At 40.5% G+C, this 15,501-nt stretch overlaps 1 protein-coding gene across 1 annotated transcript in view; it reads right to left on the reverse strand.

Moving 5' to 3' along the window:
• Nucleotides 1–8,350: 8,350 nt before the first annotated feature.
• Nucleotides 8,351–15,501, reverse strand: part of DPY19L4 (dpy-19 like 4) — a 63,597-nt gene continuing 56,446 nt past the window's right edge. The window contains exon 19 of the mRNA XM_043483509.1: nucleotides 8,351–15,405. Coding sequence (XP_043339444.1) covers nucleotides 15,241–15,405 — 165 coding nt within the window. The 3' untranslated portion in view covers nucleotides 8,351–15,240. The remainder of the gene's footprint in view (nucleotides 15,406–15,501) is intronic.

The following is a 15,501-nucleotide window of genomic DNA, read 5'->3' on the forward strand; positions in this document are numbered from 1 at the left end:
TGGGCGTTCTGGATCCGCCTCTACCCCACCCCCGCCGCGCTTCCAGACCAATCGTTATTCGAGTTGGACGAGGAGGGCGTGGCCTATGCCCAGGCCACGCCTCCTCCCAGTTACCCTGGGAGACGGCTTTAGGGTGAACTGCGTCGCTCTGTTGGCTTTCCCTGTTTCCTGGGCGTTTCTTGGCCAGCCGACAGAACAACCTCATCGGCAAGCCTCAGAGTCTTCGGAAACGTTAGTGAACGCTACAGGTTCAGACTGTGATCTAGACACATCTGTTTTTGTTGATTTCAATTTTCCGACTTCCATTTCTGAGATTTCAGTTCAGTTCAGTCACTCAGTCCTGTCCGACTCTTTGCGACCCCGTGGACTGCAGCACACCAGGCCTCCCTGTCCATCACCAACTCCTGGAGTTTACTCAAACTCATATGCATGGAGTCAGTGAGGCCATCCAATCATCTCATTCTCTGTCATCCCCTTCTCCTGCCTTCAATCTTTCCCAGCATCAGGGTCTTTTCAAATGAGTCAGTTCTTCCCATCAGGTGCCAAAATATTGGAGTTTCAGCTTCAACATGAGTCCTTCCAATGAATATTCAGGACTGATTTCCTTTAGGATGGACTGGTTAGATCTCCTTGCAGTCCAAGGGGCTCTCAAGAGTCTTCTCCAACACCACAATTAAAAAGCATCAAGTCTTCAGCGCTCAGTTTTCTTTACACTCCAACTCTCACATGCATTCATGACTACTGGAAAAGCCATAGCCTTGACTAGATGGACATTTGTTGGCAAAGTAACGTCTCTGCTTTTTAATATGCTGTCTAGGTTGGTCATAACTTTTCTTCCAAGGAACAAGCATCCTTTAATTTCATGGCTGCAGTCACCATGCAGTGATTTTGTTTTTGTTTTTTTCCATTTATTTTTATTAGTTGGAGGCTAATTACTTTACAATATTGTAGTGGTTTTTGAATGCAGTGATTTTGGAGCCCCCTCAAATTAAAGTCAGTCGCCGTTTCCACTGTTTCCCCATCTATTTGCCATGAAGTGATGGGACCAGATGCCATGATCTTTGTTTTCTGAATGTTGAGCTTTAAACCAACTTTTTCACTCTCCTCTTTCACTTTCATCAAGAAGCTCTGTAGTTCTTCACTTTCTACCATAAGGGTGGTGTTGTCTGCATATCTGAGGTTATTGGTATTTCTCCCGGCAATCTTGATTCCAGCTTGTGCTTCATCCAGCCCAGCATTTCTCATGATGTGCTCTGCATATAAGTTAAAATAAGCAGGGTGACAATATACAGCCTTGATGTACTCCTTTTCCTATTTGGAACCAGGCTGTTGTTCCATGTCCAGTTGTAACTGTTGCTTGCTGACCTGCATACAGATTTCTCAGGAGGCAGGTCAGGTGGTCTGGTATTCCCATCTCTTTCAGAATTTTCCACAGTTTATTGTGATCCACACAGTCAAAGGCTTTGACACAGTCAATACAGCAGAAATAGATGTTTTTCTGGAACTCTCTTGCTTTTTCGATAATCCAACAGATGTTGGCAATCACACATCTAGTTAGTATTAAAATAGGGACTTGGGTTTCCATTTTATCTGATCCCAGAGGCCAAACTTAGCATTCTGCTTCATAAAGAAGACACCTGGCATGCTGCGGTTCATGGGGGTCGCAAAGAGTCAGACACGACTGAGCGACTGAATTGAACTGCAGGAATTACCTGGCAGCTCAGTGGTTAAGGCTCAGCACTTTCATCGCTGTGTGCCATGAGCCCAGGGTTTAACCCCTGGTCAAATATCTAAGATCCCACAAGCCGCACAGCATGGCCAAGAAGAAGATACCTTGCTGTTGGTTTTTTTTGTTTTTTTAATAGTTATAAACCTACAGGATGGTTGCAAGAACAGTGTACAGACCTCTCACACTCCTTTTGCCCAAATGCCTCGATTGTGAATATTTTGCCACACTTCCTCCATCATTCTCTCTCCACAACAGGAGAGGATTACCCTGTTTCCTTTGGACACCAGTAGAGGGACCAGCTTCTCCTGGTTTGGCCAGGACTGTCCCAGTTTTAAAGTGAAGTCCGGAAACGTAACAAGGCCCACCGCCTTCCCGGCAAACCCTAACAGTAGGATAGTCGACGGGCAGCAACAGCGCCTCACTTTGCCCGGATACTGGATGCTACATCTCCCCTTGGAGAAGGAGTATGGGAAGGGAAAGGAAGATGGGACGGGAAGTGTAATTGTCAATCAAACGGCCTGAAGGCTGTCACAGGGCCTGAGAGGCACTGGAGTGCTTAACTTTATGTCAAGAAAAAAATTCACAAAAGAGATGGCACCAGATGTAGCAATATCATGAGAGTAAATGGAATCTAGCAAACATGTTTACTATGATGGTACATGTTGCAGAGTATCTTGCAAGGGTAGCCTTCTGTGTGTGCGTAACAGTGACTCAAGCAGGAGTTTCTGTTTTATGCTGATCGTAGTAGCTGGTCATAGTCTCCCCACGATAGCTTCATGATATAAGAGGGCTTCATGACAGCTTAAAATATTTTCTCTTATATCCTCCCAGCATTCTTGGTTTTCCAGTAAGTTGTTAACTTTTCCCTTCTGAAATCAGTTCTCCGCACCAGGAAAATAGAGTTATAATGGAAACAAAATGCATAGAGATATTATTACTATTATGTACCCAGGCGGCACTAGTGGTAAACAGTCAGCCTGCCAATTTAGGAGACGCAAGAGACATGGGTTCAATCCCTGGGTGGGGAAGATGCCTTGGAGGAAGAAATGGCAACCCACTCCAGTATTCTTGCCAGGAGAATCCCACGGACACAGGAGGCCTGGGTTCGCTTCCTGGGTTGGGAAGATCCCCTGGAGGAGGAAATGGCAACCCACTTCCAGTACTCTTGCCTGGAGAATCCCATGGACAGTCCATGGGGTCCCAAAGAGTCAGACACAACTGAGCACACACGCAGTGTACCCTAAAGATTTTTTCATAAAAGGGTCTCTGAAAAATCATATAAATATAAATAAATTTAAATTCAGTTCATTTATCTGAAAATTTTTAAAAAGCCAACAAAATATGGTTCAATTATGAATGCATATTTAAGTATTGTCAAGTATTTTGCTGATATCTGCACTGCCATCTTGTGGCCTTTTGTGTGTAGTACATCTAACAGTCGCCTAGAATCCCCCCTCTTATGCTTTGCAGTGAGGAAGAAGGCATGTAACAGGAGGCTGGCGATTGGAGGTCATCTGTTCTTTACATAAGCTATCCCGTTACAATTAACTGAATCACATCTTCATAGAGGCTTCCAAAAATAGAACTCTGGAGAGATAAGAAGTGAGTCCTAAAGCTACCAAACAAATTCCTGATGCTTACATTGACTTTCTCCGAGGCCTTCCCTGAGCCCTGTTCCCTGCTGCCTTAGCACTGTGCATCCCCATCGGGGCACTCATCTCATCTCCGTGCAATTCCTGAACAGGCTAACTTCGCTGCTAAGACTCTATGCTCCTGAGGGTAGGTGGGAAGGAGCAGGACAGTGGTTGCACTGCTTACCTAGTACAGTCCCTGGCACATAACAGGCACCCAATAAATACTTGCTAGCTAAATAATCAAATAACCTCAGATATGCAGATGACACCACCCTTATGGCAGAAAGTAAAGAACTAAAGAGCCTCTTGATGAAAGCGAAAGAGGAGAGTGGAAAAGTTGGCTTAAAGCTCAACATTCAGAAAACTAAGATCATGGCATCTGGTCCCATCACTTCATGGGAAATAGATGGGGAAACAGTGCTGACTTTATTTTTTGGGGCTCTGAAATCACTGCAGATGGTGATTGCAGCCATGAAATTAAAAGACACTTACTCCTTGGGAGACAAGTTATGACCAACCTAGACAGCATATTAAAAAGCAGAGACATTGCCAACAAAGGTCCGTCTAGTCAAGGCTATGGTTTTTCCAGTGGTCATGTATGGACGTGAGAGTTGGACTATAAAGAAAGCTGAGTGCCAAAGAATTGATGATTTTGAACTGTGGTGTTGGAGAAGACTCTTGAGAGTCCCTTGGACTGCAAGGAGATCCAACCAGTCCATCCTAAAGGAGATCAGTCCTGGGTGTTCACTGGAAGGACTGATGCTGAAGCTGAAACTCCAATACTTTGGCCACCTGATGTGAAGAACTGACTCATTTGAAAAGACCCTGATGCTGGGAAAGATTGAGGACAGGAGGAGAAGGGGACAATAGAGGATGAGATAGTTGGATGGCATCACTGACTCGATGGACATGGGTTTGGGTGGACTCCAGGAGTTGGTGATGGACAGGGAGGCCTGGCGTGCTGCGGTTCATGGGGTCACAAAGAGTCGGACACGACTGAGTGACTGAACTGAACTGAACATATAAGTGAGATCGTGCAGTATTTGTCTATCTTTGTATGACTTATTTCACTCAGCATAATGCCCTCAAGGTTGATCCATGTCATCAAAAGTGGCAAGATTCCCTTCTTTTCATGGCTGAATAATATTCAATTGTATGTATACACCACATGATGGACAGTTAGACTGTTTCAATGTCTTGACTATTGTGAATAAGGCTGCAATAGACATGGGGGTGCAGATATCTCTTCCACATATGGATTTCTTTCACATTAGCTACACTGACCATATGCTGGCCAAAAATTAGAGAGAAGTCCATATAGCTCTTGCAGGAAAGAGACCCAGAGGTTAATATGTCAGAAGCCCAGACTTCTTTTGTCTTTGTAGCTCTGCTTATCCTCAGCGGCTGGTATTCACCTCATGGTACAAAATGGCTGCTCCATCTCCAACCATCGTGTTCACATTCCAGCTACCAGATATGGGAAGGGGGCGCAGTAAGTGGGACACAGCAGGGTGCACTCCACTTCATTTGAAGACATACTAATAAGTTGCACACACCACGTCTGCTCATATCCCATTGGCCAGCACTTAGTTATTTGACTGCTGTGCCTGGCTGCAAGGGAGGCTGGAAAATGTAGTCATGTTTGTGGGTAACCACGTGCCCAGCTAAAGCACTCGTATCTGATATCTCTGCTTTTTAATACGCAGTCTGGGTTTGTCATAGCAATAAGTAAGTGCACCGAGGAGCCAGAGTCCCTGACGCCTCCTGCTCCATTTGTGTTTGCAGCTCTGCCCCGAATTGCTGGCTACTTGCATCTGCCCCATACAATAAAAAACAAGGAGAGCGAACATTAGTGCCTCCGGGCGGACTCGAGAAAGGGCACGAGCATCACCCACAGGACCTCAGAACCCTCGGCCTTCCCCACGGGCCGTGTACCCCGAGACTCCAGGCTCTCTCCCTCTCGGCATCCCCGGCGCCCCGACGTCGAGCTACACCGTCAACCACCTCCACTCCCTGGGCGGCGGCGGCGGCGGCGCAGGCTGCAGCCTGGGGGACCGACCGGAGCCGCGGAGTTGGGTCGCCGGTGCCCGCGCGGGGAACGGCGCACAGTCTGCTCTGCCCGCCGGCGGGATTACAGTGTCCACCGGGCGGGGGCACCTCCACGCGCACCTGGGCGCCCCCGGGGCCGCCGCGGAGCCGCTGCCGACCAAGCAATTCAAACCCGTTGCGCTCCGAACAGCGCGGACCTGGGGGCACCGCGAGCAGGTGGTCACCAGGCTGAACTCCCGAGGCCATCAGCAGGCCCTCCAAGGGTTCCGCGGAGGCGACGAGGAGGCGCGGGGCCGCGGCCCTGCGAAGCCTTCTGGGCAGGGGCGCGGGGGTCTCTGAAGCCCGGTTGGGGAGGAAGCAGCCGCGGCGCCCGGGCCCGGGGCCTGGGGGCGGCAGGCTGGGGAGCCGCAGTCCGCGGCCTTGAAGCCGCGCCTCCCGGACGCCAGGAGAGGACTCCGCCCCGACCCTCAGCAGCCAGTCCGCCCTCCTCTGATAGTTCAGTTCAGTCCCTGTCGTGTCTGACTCTTTGCGACCCAATGAACTGCAGCACGCCAGGCCTCCCTGTCCATCACCAACTCCCAGAGCTTACTCAAACTCATGTCCATTGAGTCGGTGATGCCATCCAACCCTCTCATCCTCTGTCGTCCCCTTCTCCTCCTGCCTTCAATCTTTCCCAGCATCAGGGTCTTTTCAGATGAGTCAGTTCTTCACATCAGGTGGCCAAAGTATTGGAGTTTCAGCTTCAGCATCAGTCCTTCCAGTGAACACCCAGGACTGATCTCCTTTAGGATGGACTGGTTGGATCTCCTTGCAGTCCAAGGGACTCTCAAGAGTCTTCTCCAACACCACAGTTCAAAATCATCAATTCTTTGGCACTCAGCTTTCTTTATAGTCCAACTCTCACGTCCATACATGACCACTGGAAAAACCATAGCCTTGACTAGACGGACCTTTGTTGGCAAAGTAATGTCTCTGCTTTTTAATATGCTGTCTAGGTTGGTCATAGCTTTTCTTCCAAGAAGCAAGCAACTTTTAATTTCATGGCTGCAGTCACCATCTGCAGTGATTTTGGAGCCCCCAAAATCAAGTCTGTCACTGTTTCTATTGCTTCCCCATCTATTTGCCATGAAGTGAAGGGACTGGATGCCATGATCTTAGTTTTCTGAATGTTGAGTTTTAAGTCAACTTTTTCACTCTCCTCTTTCACTTTCATGGAGAGGCAAAACAAGAGTTTGTAAGACAGTTTCAAATTGGGAAAGGCATGTCAAGAAGACCAGACCATCCCCACCCAGAAGCCTGCTCCTAGAGTCTCACTCAGACACATACCTGTCTCCACTCCCAGCTCCACAACTATAGCTCAGTGATTTTTGCCTAAGGGACAGAACCAGGATATGAAACAGCTTCAAAGCTATCCCTGAAAGAACTGACATTATTTGAAACAGACTGTAGGAAAGTTCAAGTTTAAGGGTACTCAAAACAAGAGATTTTGATGGAAAGCAATTAAGCAGGTAGCTTTGTAAGAGATACAAGCTAAACAATAGGCCATCTAGCTTACCAGAGGGAACCAGGGAAAGAGATAGCTAAGAAGAGCTCCCCTACCTTTAGAACAAACCACAGGACTTCCTTGGGGGGTCCAATGGTAGAGAATCCACCTACCAATGAAGAGCACACGAGTTTGATCCCTGTTCCAGAAAGACCCACATGTCAAGGAGCAACTACGCCCATGCACCTCAACTACTGAACCCGTGCTCTAGAGCTGATAAGCCTCAACTACTGATACCCTTGTGGCTCAGCTGGGAAAGAATCTGCCTGCAATGCGGGAGACCTGGGTTTGATCCCTGGGTTGGGAAGATCACCTGGAGAAGGGAAAGGCTACCCACTCCAGTATCCTGGCCTGGAGAATTCCATGTATAGTCCATGGGGTCGCAAAGAGTCAGACACGACTGAGCGATTTTCACTCACTGAAGCCACACATCCTAAAGCCTGTGCTCTGCAACAAGAGAAGCCACCGCAGAGAGAAAGAAGTCCATGCACAGCAACTAGAGAGTAGCCCCTTCTTGCCACAACTAGAGAAAGCCTGTGTGGAGCATTGAAGACTCCGTGCAGCCAAAAATAAAAATAAATAAATAAAAGAACAAACTCACCTTGTCCTCTGACACTATCCTTCAAAAAGCCAGGATTTAATTGGATCAGATTGTGGAGATTTATACCCCAGGGATTGTTGAAAAATAAACAGAGCAGTCAGCTGATGACTAAGGGAACTTAATAGCTGGATACAGTCAAGGAAAGAGATGGCAAGGAGCCCTACAAAAATCACTGTCATACAAGACTATCTGTGCACATGCTCAAGGCAGTGACGTGTGAGACCAGGAACAGAGACTCCACTATGTGGAGGAAATAGACATCACTAAAACAGTCCAGCTAACACTAAAGAAATAAACAAGCCATTTATAATTAACACGCTCCAAGGGACAGTGAGTGAGGTGAAAGTCGCTCAGTCGTGTCTGACTCTTTGCGACCCCATGGACTGTGTAGTCCATGGAAATTTCCAGGCCAGGATACTGGAGTGGGTAGCCTATCCCTTCTCCAGGGGATCTTCCCAACCCAGGGATTGAATCCAGGCCTCCCACATTGCAGGCAGATTCTTTACCAGCTGAGCCTTTACCAGGGGAGAGGGGGATGTCAATTTCCAGAGTTGCTATAAACAAAGCATATCAAAGAGAAAGAAGTTACTTTTTAAAAAGGACCAAATGAAAATTCTGAAGTTGAAAAATACAATAACTGAGATGAAAAACACAGCAGAGGGGCTCACAGTAGATTTGAACTAACAGAAAAATTAACAAATGATAGAGATTATGCAATCCAAAGAACAGAGAGAAAAAAAATTGAATTGAACAGAACCTCAGAGAAACATAGATCACCATTAAACACACCAACATATGTATAATGGGAGTATAAGAAGTTCCAACCTTGATTTTTTTTTCCTCCCAGCTTTATTGAGATGTAATTGACAACACTGTGTGAGTTTAAAGTGCATAATGTAGTGATTTTATATAAGTACACATTGCAAAAATGATTACCACAGTAAGGTTAGTTAACATCTCCACCACCTCAAAGAGTTTCAATTTTTTTTAGCTTTCATCTTAACAACTTTGATTTAAAACAAAACTCTTAATGTATATAACCAAGAAGCTCAACAAATTCCAAATAAGATACATGTAAGGAGATCTACTTCAAACACATCAAAGTAAAAATGCTATTATCAATAACATCAAGTGTGAAAATAATGCAATCAAAATGAAAAGCATTTGTGCACTATCAGTGTAGTGAAATGAACCCACTGATTGGAAGGAAATACAATTGGCCCTCCATATCTGCAGGCTCCTCATCCCTGGATTCAACCAAGCCATGATTAATTGGTATGCAGATGCTGGGTCCACAGATACACAAGGCTGACTGTTTGATGCTATTTTATACAAGGGACTTACTTGAACATCTGTGGATTGGGGTATCTGCATGGTTCCTGGAACCAATTCCCCAGTGGATATCAAGCAACAACTATACAGTTGACCCTTGAAAACATGAGTTTGAACTATGCAGGTCCATTTATATGCAGATTTTATTTTCAGTAAACATAGTACTATGTTTATGTTCTGCAGCTGGCTGAATCCATAAATGCAGAACCTGAGGATAAAGAGACCTTCTATGGGTCTCCTGGATCTGTCCACAGATTCAGATATACATGGGCAATGAGGGGAGAGGGTGAGGTCCTGGCACAAAATCCTCATGGATATCAAGGGACAACTGTATTTCCAAATTACGTATCTGTTAAGGGATTCATAATCTAGAATTATAAACACCTTTACAATTCAATAATAAAAAGACAACCCAATTTAAAAACGGGCAATTTCTAAATAAACATTATTCCAAAGAAGATATTCAAACGGCCAGTAAACACAAGAAAAGATGTTCAAAATCATTAGATATGATGAAAATGCAGATTAAAAACAGAATAATGTGCCCCACTTCAGATCTTACTAGAATGCCTATAAATCAAGAAGAAAGATAATAGCAAGTGATGGCGAGGATGCAGAGAAATCGGAAACCTTATACATTATCAGAATTGTAAAATACAGCCACTTTGATAAATCTGGCAGTTCCTCAGTGACCACAGTTATCATATGACTAAAAAATTCTAGACATATATCCAAAAAAGTGAAAATGTATGTCCACCTAAAAACTTGTATATGAACATTCATAGAGCATAATTCATAACAGCCAAAAAAGTGGAAACAACCCAAATGTCATCAACGGATGGGTGCACAGAATGGATAAATGTACGCCCATACAATGGAGTATTACTTAGCAAGGAAAAGGGATACATGCAACAACATGAATTAACTTAGAAAACACTGTTAAAGGAAAGAAGTCAGTCACAAAAGATCATATATTATGTGATTCCATTTATGTGAAATGTTAAAAGTAGAACATTTTGTCCAGAGACAGAAAGTAAATTAGTAGAAGTTACCTGAGGATGAAGTGGTTGGGGGTGGCAGACAGAAGGTGTGAGGTTTCTTTTTGGGGTGATGAAAATATTCTAAAATTGATCGTGATGACAGTTGCACAACTCGGTGATTATACTAAAAACTGTTCAATGGTACACTTTAAATGGTGAACTGTATGGTATATAAATTATGTCTCAATAAAGCTGTAACCAAAAAAGATTCATGTATAAATAAAAGACAACTTAACATTCTAAGAATTTTATTATAGAAACAAAACAAGGAGTAAAATTAAGCATGAAATAAATAATTTCATTCTTGATAAAAGTACATTTAATATTATAAACTAGTTTATAACCCAACTTTTTTAAAGGATTTCTGTTTACTGAAATTAACTTTTATTCTTTTGTGAAGATGTATCGTTAGTTACAGAAGAACACAATCTAAATATACATTGTTGTAGACACCATTCAAAAGTCAACATACATAAAATCAATTGTATTAGATGGCTAACAAACACATGAAAAAATGCTGAACAATGCTGATTACTAGAGAAATGCAAATCAAAATGACAATGAGCTATCACCTCAGACTGGTCAGAATGACTATCATCAAAAAATCAACAAACAATAAATGCTGAGGAGGATGTGGAGAAAAGGGAACTCTTGCACTGCGGCAGGAATGTAAATTGATACAGCCATTATGGAGAACAGTGGCTATACAGAACAGTGTGGAGATTTCTTAAAAAACTAGGAATGACCAGAAATGACTCAGAAATCCCAGTCCTGGGCATCCACCCTGAGAAAACCACAATTCTCAAGGACACATGTACCCCAAGGTTCACTGCAGCACTATATACATTAGCTGGGACATGGAAGCAACCTAGAAGTTCATTGAGAGATGAACAGAGAAAGAAGTTGTAAAAAAAAAAAAAGAAGTTGTGATACATATATATATAATGGGTAATTACTCAGCCATAAAAAGGAACAAATTTGAGTTTGTTCTAGAGAGGTGGATGAACATAGAGCCTGCTATACAGAGTGAATATAAGTCAGAAAGAGAAAAACAAATATAGTACATGAATGTACATACAGGGAATCTAGAAAGATGGTACTGATGAACCTGCTTGTAGTCCAGCAGTAGAGGTCAGACATAGAGAACAGATGTGTGGACACAGCACGGGAAGGAGGGTGGCACAAACTGACAGAAGCACTGAAACACATACATCACCACATGTGAAACAGACCAAAAGTGAGAGTGAAAGTTGCTCAGTAACGTCTGACTTTTGGCCACACCATGGACTATACAGTCCGTGGAATTCTCCAGGCCAGAATACTGGAGTGGGTAGCCCGTTCCCTTCTCCAGGGGATTTTCCCAACCTAGGTCTCCTGCATTTTAAGCAGATTCTTCACCAGCTGAGCCATCAAAACAGACAGCCAGTGGAAATTTGCTGTATGATGCAGGGAGTTCACCCCAATGCTCTGTGACAACCCAGAGGGGTGGGATGGGCGGAAGTTGGAGGGCAGTTTAAGAAGGAGATGTATGTGTACCTATGGTTGATTCATGATACTGTACAGCAGAAACCAACACAGTATTCTAAAGCAATTATCCTTCAACTAAAAGTAAATAAATTAAAAAAAAAGAAAATTCAGTTGTATTCATCTTTGTTAAATAGCTGTACAAAAGCTATTAATTTAAAATATGAAGGGGGTTATTTATTAGATATCATACATTAGAAGTATGGAATGCATGTTTCTTTTTGATGCTATTATTCCACTATTGTAGTCAAATGTCCAATGTATCTCTTATAAAACTGCACATAAGATTATATTTGCCAAAATTAGAATGTGCTAATTCTAAGAGACTTACAAAACAGAAATGACTCAGAAAGTCCTTTATGCTAAATTCAGCAAATCTGGTTCTAAAATGTCCTTTTTTTAAAATTATGGAAAACAAATATATTGTTTAGAAATCTTAATGGATGGAAAATAGTTGAATCAAATATATTCCTTTGCAATTTTCACATCTAATTTTATTTAAATTGCTAATTTTATACATTCAAAAACTAAACAATGAGCTATTATTTCAATAAGAAATTGTTCAGTTTTAACTGCAACTTTTCAGGCTGTAATTTTAATATATATTGGGATCTAAAACTATCAGCAAACAGTAATAATAAAGTATATTTTAAAAACTGGACAAAAAAATAAAAAATGGACAAATGAGAAAATAGATTGAGATGCAGTAGCGAGTTTGTTTTACAATAGGTTCTTAAATGCACAGAACAGTTCATTTAAATACCCTTTAAATATTCATGCACATAAAGTATATTTACAAATAAAACTGATTTACCTACAACTTTTAAAAACCCAATAATTTTATAAAGAGAGATACTAAAAAAAAAAAAGAGAGAGAGAGAGATACTACTTTTACCCCCAAAAGGCATCAAAATGTTTTAACAGCTCAAAAATAGAAAAAGGCAAAAAGCAATTGATTTCCCTCAAACAACAAAGTTTAATAAGATGGCTGTTCGCTGTTCAATAAATTAATACCCTATCTTTTAAAGCATATTTTTCAGCCCCAACTTGTAACAGACTTTGACCTCCATCTCTACTTTTCCTTTAGTCAATCTAGATTGTATGGAAGAGTGTCATATTAGGCTTTTAGCAATATGAGTTAATGTCCCCAAAAAACATGCTGTCTATATACTCAGAAAGTAATGAAGAAAAAAATTTATAAGTGCAATGCATACTCCCTAGGTTGTAAAACTCTACCAGTCTAACACAGATGCCAAAGTCAGAAAACATATAAACCAGCACAGTCAATATCATACATCTTATCAAGTAAATTTTATCTGTTGGATTGTTTGGCATTTGGGAAGCTAAATAAATTAATTTAGCAGGCTAGAAATCCCATCACTACCTTTAACAAAGATTTGGTTACTAATGAATTAAAGTTAATAGTGAAAATAGTATACTGAGGATTCTTTCTCTGTGCTTAATGATGAGGGAAAAGTTATCAAATTTTTCTTATGAAAATGAAAGAAATGGATAATTTTTTAATAATAAAAAGTAAACTTTGAAATAAGGAGGTTAAGGCACTTATTTCCATGGTGTTGCAACATCAAGGGCAAAGTATGTATTGTATTTCTTTGAGAAATTCCTTCCACCCCAAGCCCACAAACTTTGCCCCTTTCACAGTAGATCTCTACTGTCAAACCTAACCCAAATAGAATTACTTGCAGAATTCTTAATCATTTTACTCTACAAATAAGTAAGGAAATTAAATGCTCAAGTTTTCTAGCACTATTGTTTTAACTAGAGCTAAAATAGAAGTAAATAAGCTTATCTTCCATACCTAGTAGTATTATTTCTATAATAAAGCTCACATTTTTCTTTTCAACTGATGCTAAATGAAAAATTCATTATTTAAAAAAATCAATTAAAAGCTGCTCCAAACCTGTTTTATTTAAGAAATAAGTTGATAGAAGCAAAAGCAACTTACTAATATGTCAAAAACAAAAAACACACAACAATCAAAATTCAGCATATTTGATCATAAAATAAATCAGTAAAAATTCAATTAAATATTTCATGCTACATAGAAAGTAGGTTGTTCTATTTCCCTTTCAAAATATGCAAGCCATCTTTTCAATTACATTGTTTTACATGCTGCATCTAATCATAAGTACTACCATGTACTTCTTTCTGTACACTTCGTACTTAGGTAACTATGGTAATATTTTTATAAGGCTTGAAGCTAAATACTAGTGACTCACTATTAAGATGTACAGAGAAGCTGAAATAGCCTGCCTGTAGCTATCTTAGTATTAATTGCTAAACATTACATAAAAGCATGACATGAGAACCAATAAAACTAATGCACCAGACATACGATACTGCCATCAAACAATTCTTAAGCTCCAAAAGAACAAAACATCTGAGTTAGTCTAAGAATGCATGAGCTCTTGTACTTTTAAAAGATATATTACAGAACATAAAGATAATGGAAAGATGCTCCTTTCTAATATAGTAATTTAGAGTGATGAAATTGCAATTTTTGCAGCACTCTAACCATTGAAAAAATTTTAAATCTTTTCACTTAACAGGTGTGTAAGGTAAAACTAAACATGCATCCCATCTTATTAAAGTGATACACCCATCCTGAAACTCTTTATAAGGCCACATTAATCATTATAGAATTTCTTTTAAATATAATTAAAAAGGCAAAAAGGAACACAGACTGTGGAACTGTGCTGTGAATTTTATGGTAATTGTCATTTTGTTCTTAATGAAAACCGTACCACCATTTCACAAGGAACAGTACTTGTGTTTTACCACAAATGCTTGTCTATGCAGAGGCATGTTGAACAGCATCTACACATATCTCCAGAAATTGCTGCTCACTTTAGTGGATATATTCTCATTCTGATAAAGATTTAAGTTTTTACTTCATACTTCAATAGAAAACACATGAATACATTATATACTCCATATCCGTATTTTTAAAAACCTTGAACGTTCTTTTATTTTTTAACTTAAAGCAACATTCTTTTAAATATCTGTTTTAAAAAATACATAGGTAACAAGAGTTAACTGTTTTATCATGATTAAATTGGTATCAAATTTATGGGTGTAAGTGAAAAAACTAACCACTTAATAGTCACAATGTAGTGAAATGCAGTATCAAGCACTATATGTTATTAAGAAAGTGCTCACATATAAGCAGCAGATGATGAGAGCTATATCATGGAAAATCTGGATATATCAACGTATATCCTTAAAAATCATTTTCCTTTATATAATTTCCATTTTAATTTAAACGCCACAAATTCTCAGTGAACATTTAAATTAGTTTTTTATTTCAGCTCTATTATACATCATGAAAAACCTTCAGAGACTGCCTTGAGGGTAAGGATAATTCTTTCCTTCTATTCTATAATTATATCACATTAAGTATTTGTTAAATGTTATGTTTGAGACATACTCTGACCTTGAACATATTCAAATTCAAGACTAATGTTATGATGGAAAGAAGATTTATGAGAAAAATTTTACAACAGTTTGGAAGGTAAAATCATAGCAATAACGAAAACACCTGGCTGGAATACTGCAGTGTGGCAGATTTTACATTTTACTGAAGCACAGTAATGTTTGATCTTCTTTCCCCCACAGAACTCTAGATCCAGTTAATAGCAGGAGGGAAAATCAGCAGCAACATTTCAACGTCCACACTCTGATTTCCAAAAGATACCACGTACGTAGAAGAAAATTGCATTTTACTTCAGGTGATATATAAGTCTTTGAAATGAAGGCTCTGCTATTTTTCAAGACTGAAAGGATATCACAGTGTTGATTTTATATACAAAGTAGGATCTGTTCCAGTATACTCTAGTGAAATAATTCACATAGGGAGAATAGTTAATTTTGACCTCATGACAAAATCGTCCATGTTTTGAGTAGGTCAACTTGTCACCTTCTTCACAAACCACCTATCAAATGATATGAAACATAATGTTAAAAAGGTTATAGGAGAAATGCAATCAAGGTACAAGTGACTATATTTATATAAAAAATATATATATTTG

Source organism: Cervus canadensis, chromosome 12 (genome assembly GCF_019320065.1).
Source record: "Cervus canadensis isolate Bull #8, Minnesota chromosome 12, ASM1932006v1, whole genome shotgun sequence".
In the NCBI taxonomy this organism is placed as follows: Eukaryota; Metazoa; Chordata; class Mammalia; order Artiodactyla; family Cervidae; genus Cervus; species Cervus canadensis.